This window comes from Narcine bancroftii, chromosome 7 (genome assembly GCF_036971445.1).
Source record: "Narcine bancroftii isolate sNarBan1 chromosome 7, sNarBan1.hap1, whole genome shotgun sequence".
NCBI lineage: Eukaryota > Metazoa > Chordata > Chondrichthyes > Torpediniformes > Narcinidae > Narcine > Narcine bancroftii.
The window spans coordinates 773668-790732 of record NC_091475.1 but is presented as its reverse complement, the minus strand read 5'-3'; the positions used below and the strand labels follow the sequence as shown (position 1 = coordinate 790732).

At 44.8% G+C, this 17065-nt stretch overlaps 1 protein-coding gene across 4 annotated transcripts in view; it reads right to left on the bottom strand.

Moving 5' to 3' along the window:
* The window catches only part of tbx15 (T-box transcription factor 15), a 94155-nt gene extending 80367 nt beyond the window's left edge, over positions 1-13788 (bottom strand). For 2 of the 4 annotated variants that reach the window (XM_069888396.1, XM_069888394.1), the window contains exon 1: positions 394-843. In XM_069888396.1, coding sequence (XP_069744497.1) covers positions 394-595 — 202 coding nt within the window. In that variant the 5' untranslated portion in view covers positions 596-843. Of the gene's footprint in view, positions 1-393; positions 844-1336; positions 1465-13685 lie in introns of those variants that run through there. The other 2 variants (XM_069888395.1, XM_069888397.1) reach the window with 2 other exon arrangements.
* Positions 13789-17065: the final 3277 nt, after the last annotated feature.

Below are 17065 nucleotides of genomic sequence, written 5' to 3'. Positions count from 1 at the left end.
TTTAACTCCGACTCGACCTAACGGCAGAATCGAAACGGCCAAACCAATCGTGGCCCGATGCTGTCCGCCTCGAAACAGTGCGGCCGAAGATTAAAATGGGCAACACGTGCATGGCCTCAGATACTAACGTTTTAAAGCAGAAGCTGCCAGTAGAGTTTGTTTTTAACAAAACGGAATATTTCATTTTTCAAGCAGAAAACCAACTGGACCCATGTCCCTGAAAACGGGGGAGGGATGTTTGCAAAACGAGTTTGGGACAATAAACAGATTTTGGAAGGATTAGAAAGGAGTACTCCCGATTGATCGTTCTGCGTCTACAACTACGATTGTTTTGTGAAGTGCTAACGAACGGAGAGCGCCGCTGAAGATGTCTGTTTTCATTCGTACACTAACCCGAGTTGATCTCCATACACTGGCTGGAATCCACGTTGTCGCCAAGCTCCGAGTCCACGCTTATACTCTCCACACTGAGCTCCATGGTCTTCTCGCCCCATTCTTGGATTTTTCGCTTTTTATTCGTCCCGATCAGAGCTTCTACAGAGAAGGCGTGAGCCCTTGAACTGAGGGCAGCTGCAGATCGCCTCCTGTCACTCATTGCCCGAACAAGTGTCGTCCAGAACAAGCAAACTGTAAACTTTCCTTCAAAGACACCAATATGAGAAGCTGAGCGCGCACTGTAGCAGTTTCCAAATGAGGAAGGATCAAGATAATGGCTGCAGATTCAGCGCTTGGTAGGTACAAGGGTTACAGAGGTCCAGAGCTGGTTACATCTCTCACAGTCCCAGTTAGCATGTTGCCGGCTGACTGACGGAGAGGAGTTATTGAATTTAGACCACTTTCTGCCTCTACTCTGTCATCTACCCCCCCCCCCCCCCCCCCCCCAGGCTGATTGATGCAAACTTCTGCTGCATTTTACTGCAGGGGGAGAGGTCTGAGTCTCCGTCAAACTTCGCCGACCAATAGAATTGCGGCTAACAAACAGGATCCAATGACAGACACAACTTCCAAGACAACCCTGGGTCCAATGCCAGCGGAATTCCAAAACAAACAACCGTAAAGTTGGACATTTTGTCTCCACCTGGGTGGGTACACGGCGACCGAAAACAGGTCCGATTTATCCACTAGAGAATTACAATTTCCTCAAGTTTCTGGGCAACTAAATGGGAAGCGCTGCTCCCCGTCACCCGGCCTATGTTTTAAAATGGAGCTGAAATGTTTCGGATTAACTGTTTGGCAGCTGCTGGCAGACTTGGCTGGCGCTGGAAATTCAATTAGACGCACATGAAATAATCGTTTTGTTACATTTCTGCCATTGAGGAGAGTTGGCAATAAATACCTTAGGAACTACATTCTTGCGAGTGCAACTTCTGAAGAAACAGCCCTCTTCTGCGCCTTATGTCGGCGTTTCTTGCTTCTCAGAGGTTCATTTCATAACGCTTCTCTTTCCCACTGTGAAATGGAGCGGAAAGACGAACAGGAGACAACGAGAAATAAAACAGAACCAACGTTACGTTATTCTCGGTGGCCCAGTATTACGCACGTCTAAGAGCGCTGACAACGTGCTGGGTTGACTTGGCGGCTCTGGATGAGTTGGATATTGGTCACAGAAATGAAATACAAAGGGAAAATTATAAAACAATATCAGCGAACATATCGATCGTATTTGTTCTTCAGTGCCAAAAATTAGAAATGACATTCGTTGGCCAGTCAACGCGTTATTCTATCTTTTGGGGTTTATATATATTAATGAATTCCACTTGATTTGGGGTTGCGGGGTCACTTGTGCGAGCAATGGCCTTGCTTAAAATACATCAGAGTTCAGCCCCTAATGAAATGGATATGAGATTTAAACCAAATCATTCACAGTATAAATTCTTCAGCTAACCCTTGTCAAAAGGTGTTCAGCTAGCAAGGCGCGGATGCGAATTAAGAACGAAATAAAGTAGTAAAAATCTTGTAAATACATAATTACTCTTTCAGAATCTATGCCGGGACAGGTTACTGCTCTGGGCATAGAGCCACTCTCTCCACCAGCCCCCCCCCCCCCCCCCCCACCAACCCAACCCATTACACATGCCATGCATTTGCAAGATTTTCAGATCGGTTTCGAAATTCATTTTAAAGACCTGCTGTTGAATATGAACCTTCGTTCGTTTGCGATGCTGTAAACGGATTCGTAAATCAGTTGAAAGTGTATTAATTATTCCGTATTCTTATCAGATTTTTCTTTGAACATTTATTGGAGAAAAAATCGGATTCCACTCACAAGTAAAGTTTTAAAATATTTAAACCCGTTATTTAAAGAATTGTGAGAAATGGTTTTAGCGAGGACATATATCTTTGCGAGTTTGGTAGACACTTACGTGTATGTTCACGGATGATGTAACCTCACTCCAACCGATGCCATTCCTCTTTTATGATGTCTAGACCCTTCCAAATTTGTGCAAGCCACCTCGATATTTTAAGGATTGTATTTTTCTTTTCCTCTTCCGTAAGAGTATTGATTTTACCCTTCCTATTTCAAAGTTTCCCCCTCGTCCTACCCGGTGAAAAATGACAGGTTTAGACCAAGACATCCCTCGGTCAGCAAGAACGAAGGAAATTAAAACATTAAATAAAATATATGGGGGGAAAAGGTAGGTGAACCGAATGGAAATTGTCCACCTTCAGTATTTTATTCAACAGCGCATTTCAGCCAATCTTATAATAAACAAGTATATGAAGATAATGGGAAAATACAATTAACGTTCCCATTTGGTTTGCATTTTATTGATGAACTCCAGGGTTCAGCGTTGCCACGATCTTCTCTCGGAAACCGAAGAGCTGTGCTTTCAATAGACTTGAGATTTGATTTTATTCTGGTTTGTGCCTGTCACTTCGCGTGTATTTTACAAGGGAATAAATAGTTTAACTGAATTGTTTTCTCCTGCTCCCCCCCCCCCACCCCCACCACTCGCACGAATTATTACTGAAAGAGGATTTAGAAATTACTGTAGCCTTACATCTTTCAAGATCTGTGAAATCTCGCACACAAAAACAGAGCGAATTGGGCGTATTTGACATTATTGTCAGAACGTGGGGCAAAATGAATGGCCTCAGAACCAAAGCAAAGATCTAAGAAATGTGGAATTGATTATTGTGAAAGTACGATAAATGATCAGAGAATAAAGCGTTGATGTAATTATCTAGGAAAACGATGGCTGGCGATGGATCTATATCCATTAATCACTGAAGTTGTTTCGGACAGTTCGATCATTCATTACATCACGATCTGGAGCTGATCGGAGACGCGATGCCTTACGCTGTTTATATTGGCGTTTGCGTTTCGATGTGCCCTTAGTTTCGATTGGGGGTAGGGGGGGATACATGTTTATTCACCCGTCCTTCTCCATGTAATAACTATTCTGCTGTTTTTTTTCAGTACGGTCTAATACCAAATTACCCTATTTAATTAATTCCAGAATCTCTTTAGAATCTAAGATTAGGACTTGGAGCAAGTTTGGCGGCGACCCATGCCCCACATCTGTGTGTCCCGAGCATTTAGTGCTCTTCTACAGATTGATGGTCACCTCTTTCCGGAGCTAATCGTTTAGAACTTTTCAAACACGTTCATTTAGACCAGTACATTCACGTTAAGTCACGGCTGATATTTTCGTGCCCGCAGCTCTTCTCGATAAGGTGAAATGCTCATTGGGTTAGAATCTATTGGTTATCGAGGACAGAGTGATAACTGAGATTCCGAGAGGTCACCTTTTCTGCAGGTGAATAATCCATGGATATTTTCCATATTCATGTCTCCTAAATGTATTTTAAGTTACGAACATTGCGAAATCAAAAGGTCGTCGTGAATATAATTGAAATAAAGTCTTTACTGGGGTCACGTCTGACCCGTCGGCTATTTTAGACTTGCTATGAAATGGAGCTTTTTCGCTTAAGACCACGGAATTGACGTGGGGTGATTCCGAGCACCAGGCCTTTGTAAATCGCGCAGGGGCAATTACTAGGCATGTGGCTGAGCCCCAGGCAAAGTCCTATGGCTTCGGGATGGTTGGAAATTCTGCTAGACTGTCAATTAAACGCCTCTCCTTCTACACAGGCAGGATCGCGCGGTGCTTAACCGATCCGATCGGGTGTTTGGTATCTTCACCTCACTCTGCTTGGTTCTAAATAAAGAAAGCCACAGAAAGAGAGAAGCCACGTTTTCCTGGTGTCCAAAATAATCCCAAGAACGTCTTCAAAGGCAACGGTTTCTTCTGGAAACGCCGTCGCTGATATATGGCACATAATACAGTCAATTGACAGGAGGGCCAGGTAGGCCATACACGAACGAATAACCAGTCCGCTCACCTTTATTTTGGCTCTGAAAGGAGGATGGCTGTTGGCCCGGGAGAGCTCGGGCAATTAAGAGTCATGTTTATACGATCGACCGAAAAATAAAGAAAAACGGAATGAGTGTGTATCACTTCTACCAGGCCGAGGGGAATGAGGCTGGGTTTAAACATTGAGCGGCACTTTCCTGTTTTTAGGATGCCAGATCACTCCATTGAATGACTCCCCCAGTATTTCTTCTCCGTGGTGCGTGGTTGCAGCGTTTGCTGAAGAGAATTGTCGAATATGACTAAGAATGAGCAGCCCAACGGAATCGCATCAATAACTGACAGGGAGATGAAATGTTCAAGCCGCATTGTTGTCAATGCAACTTGCTGGATTAAACTAATCACGAAGGGGCCACTTTCTCTGGCCCCGTGAATGGTTCCAGAAAAGCATTTCTTGCCGGCATCGCGTTTGGTGCTTGCCGATGCCAGTTAATGGATCTCGCTGCACTCCGCCGGTTGAAACCTCAGCCACTGATCGAATTTCTCCTTGTGTTGATGGACAGAACGGAGAAAATCGCGGAGCAATGGCATGGGGTGGGGGGAGAGTTAAACAGATGAAACCAAGTTGAAAGGCTTTGATTCCATTTCTTTTATGGTGTCAGTCACAGCGACCCGGCGTCAGCTCCACTTTTACCAGGTTGATCTGGAACCGAATTCATGTGCGGCGCGTGGCGTTTCTCCGGCTTGGGTCTGGAACTCCGCTTGCTCATTACTGAAGCCACTCTGTCCGTATTAAATAAAGGTCTCCGTTATAAGTGAAAGCATTGTTTTACAGATTGTTGCAGAAATTATTTTAATCTCGGGCGAGGTCGGGCTGGCAGTCTGAACCCCAGTGATGTGACCAGGAACTTCACTGTCATTCCATCGATCCCGTGGGATAACGAGTTAGGGTGGGCATTGCTATACAATTGTGGAATAATTATACTTTACAAAATCGGAGTCGGGGACTTGTACATTGGGGGGACATTATCAAAGAATTTAACCGCTGCGTGTTTGCACCAGCAGTAAACGAGTTAAACACGGCCTTGTCGAGTTGGGACCCGCGGGGCGAGCGAACGAGTGCTGCAAATCGGGCTGAGGCTCAGAAGCTCTTTGTCGACTGCTCTGGACACGGTGGGTCAAAAGGCGTTCTCCGGAGACGTAACAATTGTAACCATTTCTGTTTCTTCAACAATATTTATCTCACTTATTTCAAATTAAACCCAGACATCCAACAAAAGATCGAAACGTAATGAAAAATCAATTCCGCAAACATGTTTAACGTTATTCTTTGTGAATTGAACGGATCCTATTTGAAATCTAATGAACCTCCCCTTGGTCATTATTAGTTCTAGATCTGGAAGTGGTTGAGCTCAATAAAAGGAACGAACACAATCTGCAGACAAGCTTTGCAAACTCAAACCATTCCAATATCTACCTTTGCCCATCTAGTTATTGGCGGTGCTGTGGATTTGCTTATTTAAGAATTGCACCTTACATTTCGTAGTGACAGCGCTTTTTAATTGAATTCAGCGAGAAACGCGCGCGATCAATGGGACCGACTGAATCGCATCACTATAAAGTTGCGTTCAAAAAGGTGAAGGGAGCCGTGCCCTCGTCGGTCGGTGCTGTGTCAACGAATGGCCAAGAACGAGTTCGACTCTCCGATTCCCACCCGTCATGAGGGGACCAAGCGTGCAACAATAAATCAAAGGCGAGTGTACATCTTATTCGGAGAAATTTATACAATCAAGAAAACATTTCCAAGTTTTATTGGACTTGTCTTATTAGATTTAAACACCTGCAAATGACGGCGAACTTTTAAAATCACTCCAACATCTCCAACTGCATTTCTATTACCGGCGCACTTCGGCGGGCAATTTTTATTGAAAGCCTCTTCTCTGGCGGCACCGAACTGCTCAGTCTCTTTAGCGTTCTCATTACAATGAAAGGCGGTTGTTATCAGACGGCGAGCTCCGACTTGGTCATTTTTGTTTTATTGATCGAGTTTGAGCGATGAGGTTCCGTGGATCTAAAACATACTGAGGGCGTTTCTCGTGATTCAGGGGCAGCGAGCCGTCATTTGGACAATTAATTGCTGGAATCACAACTGGATCCGATTTCATCCCATCTTTTGGAAAATTCTTCGAACAATTTCTGAAGGCCGATTGGAAGATCTCACCAGAATCACGACATGGACATCCTGTCAAAATCCAAATTAATGCCACGCAAGTCGAGTTGAAATAGGAAATGTGGCCAAACTCTCGGGCCGGTCCCCATCTGGGGAAAGAGAAACAGTCAACGACTTCAGGCCGAAGATTCCTCAGATGGGCACCGAGAGGGGCAGAGCAAGGCTGGCGCTCCTGGGGGAGAAGGGCGCCGCGAATGAACAGGGTGGAAGTGGAAATGCTCAGCTGGCCGGGCAGCGTCTGTGGAGAGAAAACAGAGCTGCTGTTTCAGGACGGATAGTAGGGAAGTGAGAGGGGAAAACCATGAATGACTGACTGATCAAGATCAATATCGCTCTGACCATAAATGACAGTCAAATAGGGCTGCAGTCCGTGTTCACAGAAAGAGCGTTTATTTTGTCCAGTCAAGCTGGAACTGCCGTATTTGGCCCCAAGGACTGAGTACGAATTCAAAGGGTTCATTGATCTCCGGGAACCCTGGACCCCAGTTGCGCAGAGCAGTCCTTCCCCTCGGGTCCATCGACCGCGCTGTGGTGTCTTCTACCGGCTGGACAGCGTCACGCAGTTCGGCACAGAGCGCGGGAACAGGCCATTCGGCCCACGAGCCGCCAAGCCCCGGTACGTTTCGAACGGTCCTGCGGAAAGCAAGGCAGACACGGGGAGAACGTGCAAACTCCGGACAGACAGCGCAAATCGGCTCCGACCACGTCCCGCGCAGCTCGGGCATCAGGGAGCAAGAGACCCAAGTCATCCCACCTGTCTGTCGGCGAGACGGTCGATCTGGCAAACCCTTCTCCATCAACATCTGCCTCCTGTGCCCAAATTGTCAGATGAATCCTCGATCATCAACCGGAAAAATTCTGTTCGCTCCCCCGTGTCTTCCAGGCGGCACAGCAGCCGATCCCCCCATCGCCACCCTTTGACCTACTCACCTGCTCAATGGAAGCGGCAACAGGTCACTGGTTCCCCCAGAAGCCGCTCTGCAAGGCCAGGCTGATCGGATTGTCATCTCAGTTCCACCGGCTTCCAGGAAGCATCCTCTGTCTCCTCTTCATGTCCGGAGTTCTTCCTTTCTAGGGTGTGGCACTACCAAACAGGGCAGCTATTTAGGGTAGCATTGGGACAAATTACAAGACCAGGCAGTCAGGGGACAGAGCTCCAGATTCAAAAGGAAAATTCCAAAATGATCTTAAATCCAGCTCATTAAGATATCGACCAGAGGCACTTCCATCAGCAGGGATGAAGTGTTTGGAAAGGTTGGTGTTGAAGCAAATCAGCTCCTGTCTGAGCAGCGACATGGATACCTTCCAGTTCGCCTATGTAGCAACAAATCTAGGGTGGATACCATCTCATTGGCTCGACTCAAAGGTCTGGGTACACCTGGAGAGCACAAAGGATGTTCCTTTCTCGACTACAATTCAGTGTTTAACACTCTAATCCTCTCAAAATTGACCAGGAAACTCCAAGACCTGGGATTCAACACAGAACTGTGTCAATGGATTTCCTCACCTCCAGACCACAATCATTGAGGATCAGTAAGAACATCTGCACAATTTCCATCAGTACTGGAGTACCATAAGCCCCCCTGCCCTACTCACTTTCCACCTACAACTGTGTGGCGAGGTATAACACCCTCTACAATTCTGCTGACGTTACCATAGTAGTGGATTGCCTAAAAAGGTCCAATGAGTCAGCATCGATTTTGGAGATTGAAAACTTGGCTGAATGGTGCACCAAAAACAAGCTCGCACTCTAGATCCCCAAAACCAAGGAGTTGATTGTTGACTCAAGGAAGGGGAAACCAGAGGTGTACGATCCAGTGATCGTTGGGAGATCAGAGGTGGAGAGGATGTGCAAATTTATGTTCTTGGGAGTCACCATCTCAGCACAACACACACCGTGAAGAAAGCATGGGACGTCCCATTTCCTCAGGAGTTTGTGGAGGTTTGGTACGACATCTGAAATACTAGCAAATTTCTTCAGATGTGTGGTGGAAAGTGTGCTGACCGGATGCTGCAGCATTGTTTGATATGGGGACACCAATACCCCTGAGCATAAATCCCTGCATCAGGTAGTGAATACAAACCAGAACATCACAGCAAAACACTTCCCACCATCAAGAGCATCGACAGGGAACACTGCCGTCAGAGACCAACAGCTGTTATCAAGGATCCACACCACCCAGCACACGCTCTGTTCTCACTGCTGCCATCAACTGAGACCAAAAGCTATTTTCAGACATGGTGACAATAAAATTGTTGGATGTTGTAAAAATCTGCTGTCCTTTCCAGGTCTGGCTTGCATGTAATTTCAGTCATGTGGTTGCTTCTACAATGTTATCCAAAAAGACCCGGTCCTATAATGGCAACTAGGAATGAAAACTAACCGTTGACTTCACCAACAATGCCAACACCTTGTCAATGAGTGAAGAAAAGATCTAGGAAACCATTAGAAATCTCCAGCTCCATTTTCATCAAATCAGATGAATAACACAATGGATATTACACCTAAGATGGTCCAAGTGCAGCAACAGGTTTCTTGTGACAGAGGCACACGTTAGGGTTCAACTGTTACGATTGTATCTTATAATAGGCAGTTACTGACTTTTAGAGCCTGGTTAGGTGAGCAGTGAGAGGAGGCTGTGGCTCTGTTTATGGCCCAATGCATCCTCAGCCCAAATCAGTCTTCTCTGGAGCATCCCTTTACCAATGAAACTATCTGCCAGAAACTTTGCTTCCTCCATGTAATTTCCTTATTGTTTGGGACAGTAGAAAATGCAGAAGCCATGAGGTGTTGTGAGATATCAAATGCAAACACTGATCTTTGGCAAAGCCCTGCTCCTGATTTTGCTATGGATAATTGTTCAGGAAGGTTCTATTGGACCAGAAGCACAAGAACATAAGAAATAGAAGCAAAAGTTCTACTCTGCCATTTAATAAAATTATAGTTGATTTGGCCATGGTTTCAGCTCTACCTACCTAACTTTCTCCATAATCCTTAATTCTCACACCAAAGATCTATTTTAAATATATTTAATAGAACGTAGAACAATACAGCACAGTACAGGCCCTCAATGTTGTGTCAACCCATATATTTTTCCAAGAAAAAGTACTAAACCCTCCCTACCCCATAAACCTCTATTTTTCTTTCATCCATGTGTCTAAGAGTCTTTAACTGCCCCCCCCCAACCAATGTTCCAGCCTCCACCACCATCCCCTGGCAAGGCATTCCAGGCTCCCACAACTCTGTGTAAAAAAAAAACCCTGATGTCTTCCCTAAACTTCCCTCCCTTAAATTTGTACAGATGCCCTCCGGCATTTGCTGATCCTGGCCTCGGAAGCAGGTGCTGGCCGTCCACCCTATCTATGCCTCTCATAAACTTGTAGATCTCTATCAAGTCTCCTCTACACTCCAAAGAAAAAAATCCCAGCTCTGCAAAACATGCCTCATAAGACTTGTTTCCCAGTCCAGGCAACATTCTGGTAAATCTCCTCTGCACTTTCTCCATAGCTTCCACTTCCTTCCTGTAATGAGGTGACCAGAACTGAACACGTTCTCCGAGTATGACCTTACCAGAGATTTGTAGAGCTGTAACATGACCTCTCAATTCCTGGACTCAATACCTCTATTAATGAATCCCAGCATCCCAAAGGCCTTCTTAACCACCCTATCAACCTGTGCGGTGACCTTGAGGGATGTATGGATTTGCACCCTCTGTTCATTCACATTCTTAAGTAATCGATCATTAACCCTGTACTCAGCCTTCTGGTTGCATCAACTCACACTTATCTGGATTGAACTCCAGCTGCCACTTTTCTGCCCAACTCTACATCCTGCCTATATCCTCTTGTAACCTTCGGCAACCTTCAGCTCCATCCACAACTTCTCAAACCTTCGTATCATCAAAACTTACTGACCCATCCTTCTGTTTCTTCATCTAGGTCATTTATAAAAATCACAAAGAGCAGGGGTCCCAGAACAGATCTTTACAGCACTCCACTTGTCACTGATCTCCAAGCAGAATACTTTCCTTCCACTACTACTCTGTTTTCATCCTACAAGCCAATTTTTTTACCCACATGGCCAAGGTTCCACTGATGCTGTGCCTCAGGACTTTCTGGATGAGTTTCGCGTGGGGAACCTTGTCTAAAATCCATGTAGACCACATCGACCACCCTACCCTCATTAATTTATTTTGTGACCTCAAAAAACTCAATTAGACTGTGAGGCATGACCTTCCCTTCACAAAGCCAGGTTGACTATCCTTGAGTAGGCTGGACTTCTCCAAATGCTCATAGATCCTATCCTTAAGAATCCTCTCCAATAGTTTGCACATCACTGCCGTAAGACTCACTGGTCTACAATTCCCAGAATTCTTCCTGTTACCTTTTTTAAACAAGGCGAATACATTTGCCATTCTCCAATCCTTCGGCACCTCCCCTGCAGCCAAAAATGATTCAAAGACCATGACTACTGCCCCAGCTATCTCTTCTTCTCACTTCCCACAGCAGCCTGGGGTATGTTGGATTTGGCCCCGGAGAGTTACCAATCTTGATATTTTTAAGATCCAACACTTCCACTTCCTTAATCTCCACATTGTCCAGTGCACAAACTTGTTCAATTTCAACCTCAATGTGATCAAGATCTTTTTCTCTTGTGAATACTGACGCAACTTATTCATTTAATACCTCCCCAACCACCTCTGCCTCCAGGCACATGTTGCCTCCCTTATCCTTTAGTGGCCCCATGTTCATTCTCATCTTCCTTCTGTTCTTCACAAACGCATAGAATTCTACATGTCAAGAATACCTCATGCCCCCCTTTTGAGCTCTCCCAAGTCCTTTCTTAAACTCCTTCCTGACTACCATATACTTCTGTTTCCTTCTTCCTCTTATTAGTTGTCTGATCTACTTTGTCAGCATGGTTCCCTTGTCCCATTGAGACAAACCTATCTTGAACCCTGCTCAAGTGGGCCCTCAACTTCCTCTACATTACTTCTGTGCTTTCACCCTTAAACTGTTGTTTCCAATTTATTTTCGCTAATCCCTGCCTCATCCCTTCATAATTAGCCCTTCCCCAGTTTGACTGTTTTTATCCTTTCCTATAGCTATGTTGAATCTAAGGAAGTTGTGGTCACTCTCAACAAAATGCTCCTCACCAAGAGGTCCACCACCTAACCAGGTTCATTCCCCAGAACCATATCCAAAGTAACCTCTCTTCAAGTCAGCTGGTCCACATACTGGGCCAAGAATCCTTCTTCTACACACCTGACAAATTCAGTCCCATCTATCCCTCTTGCCAGCTGCCAATCAGATAAGTTGAAATCACCCATAACTCCAACCCTGTCTTTCCTGTACAATTCCAGAATATGCCCGCAATCTGCTCCTCATTGTTCTGAGGGCTATTTGGGGCCTATAGACTACTCCCAGCAGTGATAGTTCCCTTCATATTTCAACGCGCACCGACTCAATGGACATTTCCTCTCCAGCCTCCTCTCTTTTTATGGCCAAGGTACTGTCCCTGACCAGTAAATGCTACTTCCCCACATTTTCTGATTCCCATCTATTCTTTTTAAAACACCCAAACCCCGCACCTGTATCAGCCAATCCTGCCCTTCCTCCAGCCAAGACTTTGTAATGGCCACATCGTAGTTCCATGTACTGATCCAAGCTCTAAGTTCATCCCCTTTATTTCTAATACTCTTAGCCTTAAAGTAAACAAATTTCAAACCCTCTAACTGGCTTTCTTTATGGTTTGCCCCCTGCCTGTCCTTTCTCACCAACTCAGAGCACATAGCATGATGCTTTTGTTCTTTTACCCTAATCTCTGCCCTCACATTCCAATTCCCATCCCCCGGCCCAACAGTCTTAGCAAACCTGCCTCCCAGGATATTGGTCCCTTTCCAGTTCAGATGCAGCCTGTACAGGTCAGACCTTCCCCAGCAGAGATCCCAATGATACACAAATCTGAACCTCTTCCTCTGGCACTAACTCTTCAGCCACACATTTATCTGCCACAACTTCCTGTTCCTTCCTTCTCTGGCACAAGGCACAGTCACCAATCCTGAGATTACCACTCTTGTGGTCCTGCTTTTTTAAAAAAAATTCTTTCTCCCTCTCTCTCTGTTCACCCTTCAGGACCTCATCCCTACTCCTATCTATGTTATTGGTCCCCACTTGGACCATGACATCTTGCTGCTTGTCCTCCCCCTCCAGAATGCTATGAACTTGATTAGAGACATCCCTGACCCTGGCACTTGAAACTCATCCAGAAAGTCCTGAGGCACAGGATCAGTGGAACCTTGGCCATGTGGGTAAAATAATTGGCTTGTAAGATGAAAGAAGAGAGTAGTGGAAGGAAAGTATTCTACTTGGAGATCCATGACTAGTGGAGTGCCGTAAAGATCTGTTCTGGGACCCCTGCTCTTTGTGATTTTTATAAATGACCTTGCACTTGGGAGAGCACATACTATCCAGGAACCTGAATCTTGTTCACCAAACCTCCTATCTGCTTTCCTAACCAATGACTCCCCAATTACCATAGCTCTCCTCTTCTCCCCCCTTCCCTTCTGAGACAGGGAGCCAGCCTCTGTGCCAGAGATGTAACTGCCTCAACGTCCCAGGTAGATCACCCCCCTCCCCCAACAGTAACTAAAACAGTACTTATTGAGGAAAACATCCAGAGGGGTGTTCTGCTCTTACTGCATCTTCTGACAGTCCCCCAGTTAGTTCCCTGTCTCCCTGAAACTCCTATCACTACCTCTCCCTTCCTTAAAATCCACATTTCATCCAGCTCCAGTTCCCTAACTCAGTTTGTCAGGAGCTGCAGCTGGATGCATCTTTTGCAGGTGTAGTCCTCAGGAACAAACATGCTGTCCCTGACTTCCAACATTAGACAACTGAAGCACTGGAATATCCTAACTGCCTCCATTACATACCGCAGTTAATTAAATTTATTTAAGAAACTTACTGGCCTTAACCCTCTGGGAGCAAGCTCTTCCTCGGCTCACCAAAGCCTCAAAGCTCCACTCCTACATTGGGCTACCCACTCACTGGCCATTCCTCCTTTTATTTGTCCCTACCTAGTATCTCACCAATCACTTTTACTGTTTAACCCTCAATTGCTCCTTCAAAGCACTTACCTCCAGCTGGCTCCCGACAAGCCCAGCTCACTTGCTCACCGAATGAGACAGCCTTTATTGGTTCCTTGGGCAGAGAATTCCACAGATTCCTCCTCATTTCCATCTTAAATCCACTTCCCTGAATCTTGAGACTATGTCCCCAGTTCTGGTTTCACCTAGCGGCAGAAACAATATTCATGCCTTTGTATTACTGTATATATCCTTTTCATTATTTGATGTTTCTGTAAGATCCTCTTTTACTTTTCTGAAATTTAGTGAGTGTAGTCCCAGGCAACTCAATCTTTCCTCACAGACTCACCCTCTCATCTCTGGAATCAACTTGGTGAACTATCGCTGCACCACCTCCAAAGCCAGTGTACCTTTTTTCAAGTAGAGACCAGAACTATATGCAGCATTCAGGTCCCCAGCAATTAAAAGCACAATAACCCCCCACCACCCCCACCCACCACTTATTGGTTAATTCCAATCACTTGCAAAGCAATACATCTCACAATACAATAATTACTAGTGACTATTGGCATTGATTAGATTACCTTACACCCAATTTTCAACTTGTCAGATATGGACTCAGGCAGCTGCCTGAGTTTTACTCATACCTTGAAGGGCTCAGGTCCAAAACATATAATTATATGTCTTTACTTCCTAAGGACACTGCAGACTTCCTCCAGCATTTCTGTGAGCTGACATATGTGGGCTCAACAATGGAATAAAATGAGTGCCTTGTTCTCAGTATCAAAGCAGTGCATGACCAAGGGATAGACATGTTTGTTTACACACATAACACAGAATGCCAGTAATGAGGTTTAAAGGAGGCTAGACACTTTTTAAAAAAAACATATAGTCTTCACGATGATCAAGTGAGATTTCACATCATTGCTCTTTCAAAAATCTACTATATTCTATTTTGTGCCATAATCACAAAACAAAGGAAAAAGGGGAGTGGCTGTCATGAGCAAAAGTTAACATAATTCTTATGAAATCTGATTATTTCTTTTACAGATATATTTTCCTTCATTGGCTATTGAAAACTGTTCAATGTCAGAGGCAAGTTTTTAATAAAACTTAGAGGAACAACTGGCAGTGATTTGAAAAGGTCAGTTTTTGCTGGAAGAGTAACTGCGTATTTGAAGTTTTTCTACATATACTGAATTTGGCCTGGAATTGCACATCTGGAATTTCTACAGGGGTTCCTTCAATCTCCCACTGTAATTACAACTGAAGACTGGGAAACCCTTGAGAAATGGCAAACATTTTCCATGTTGTTGGTTAGATCATAGTTAAATAATGGAAAATAAGACAAGGCAAGTGGCTAATTCTACAGCACAGGTGCTTAGCCACAGCACAAATGTGTCAGGGGCCAACCTTTGTTGAGTGAAGTGGATTGCAGATTGGTGATACAGCTAGTCCTTCTGTGTTTTTGCATTTCATATCTACGTAAACTATCCACACAAACAACTTAATGGGAATGGAAAAATAAGTAAATAAAAACAATGAATTATAAAGAAAAGAGAACCAGCCAGACAGTCACCCCCAAGAAACAAAGCCAGAGCTTTAACAATTTGGTTAGTAATGATATATATTTTTTATTTGAAGATTTTAAAAGAATGACATTGATTACAATTATTTCATTTGGCAATTTTGGCTGAAGATGAGTGGAGACATTTTTTTGTAATAAATAGTTGGGTTCCATCATGATGGAGGATGAAAATGTTCATTCCTTACTCAAGACTGCTCTCGCCTCCAATGAGCCCTGTTCAATTTGTTCATTGGTATATAACTGTAAGAAGCACATGTTGCACCAGCCAAAGTGATCACAGATGAAGTAAATAAAAGTTAATAAATTGCACTAAGGAAGCAAAACGTAGCTAATCTCAAACTGGCTTTATTTCTTATGATAGAAGAGACATCATATCGTTGGACGAAGGACTGGTTGTAACATCACAAAAAGGGGCAGCTTCACAAACTCCTGTAACCACTTACCACGGCATACGTCTGTGTCAAGTGCAAAAGACAAGATTAAGGAATAAGCACTTTATGCTAAACTTGTGGTGTTTGAGGAGGCACACAATCCAAATCAATAAAACCGGTGGTTGGCATTCTGCATTCTCACTTTGTTTCTGACATTTGGGGAGTGGTGGGGGTTAATTAGAAAACAATCTATAAACTCAAGTAATAAATAAAATGCAGATTGAAACAACATCATTAGTAAAACAATTTAGACCAGTGGTTCTCAACCTTTTTTCCCCTTCCACTCACACACCACCTTAAGTAATCCCTTACTAACTATAAGTCAGCCTGAAGAAAACTGAGGTCCTCCATCAGCCAGCTCCCCACCATGACTACCAGCCCCCCCACATCTCCATCGGGCACACAAAACTCAAAACGGTCAACCAGTTTACCTATCTCGGCTGCACCATTTCATCAGATGCAAGGATCGACAATGAGATAGACAACAGACTCGCCAAGGCAAATAGCGCCTTTGGAAGACTACACAAAAGAGTCTGGAAAAACAACCAACTGAAAAACCTCACAAAGATAAGCGTATACAGAGCCGTTGTCATACCCACACTCCTGTTCGGCTCCGAATCATGGGTCCTCTACCGGCACCACCTACGGCTCCTAGAACGCTTCCACCAGCGTTGTCTCCGCTCCATCCTCAACATCCATTGGAGCGCTTTCATCCCTAACGTCGAAGTACTCGAGATGGCAGAGGTCGACAGCATCGAGTCCACGCTGCTGAAGATCCAGCTGCGCTGGATGGGTCACGTCTCCAGAATGGAGGACCATCGCCTTCCCAAGATCGTGTTATATGGCGAGCTCTCCACTGGCCGCCGTGACAGAGGTGCACCAAAGAAAAAGTACAAGGACTGCCTAAAGAAATCTCTTGGTGCCTGCCACATTGACCACCACCAGTGGGCTGATATCGCCTCAAACCGTGCATCTTGGTGCCTCACAGTTTGGCGGGCAGCAACCTCCTTTGAAGAAGACCGCAGTGCCCACCTCACTGACAAAAGGCAAAGGAGGAAAAACCCAACACCCAACCCCAACCCACCAATTTTCCCCTGCAGCCGCTGCAACCGTGTCTGCCTGTCCCGCATCGGACTGGTCAGCCACAAACGAGCCTGCAGCTGACGTGGACTTTTACCCCCTCCATAAATCTTCGTCCGCGAAGCCAAGCCAAAGAAGAAAGACTTAAGGTGGTAACTAGCGAGTGGAAAAAGTAAGTTGAGAACCATTGATTTAGACTTAAAATGCTTACAAAAGTGAATTATTATTATTATTCAAATACAAGCATGTACATGCTGCAAGAAACATATATCCCAAGTGCTTGTGGTACAAGCTCCACAAGAGATGATTCATGGAAAATAATTCACATAGTA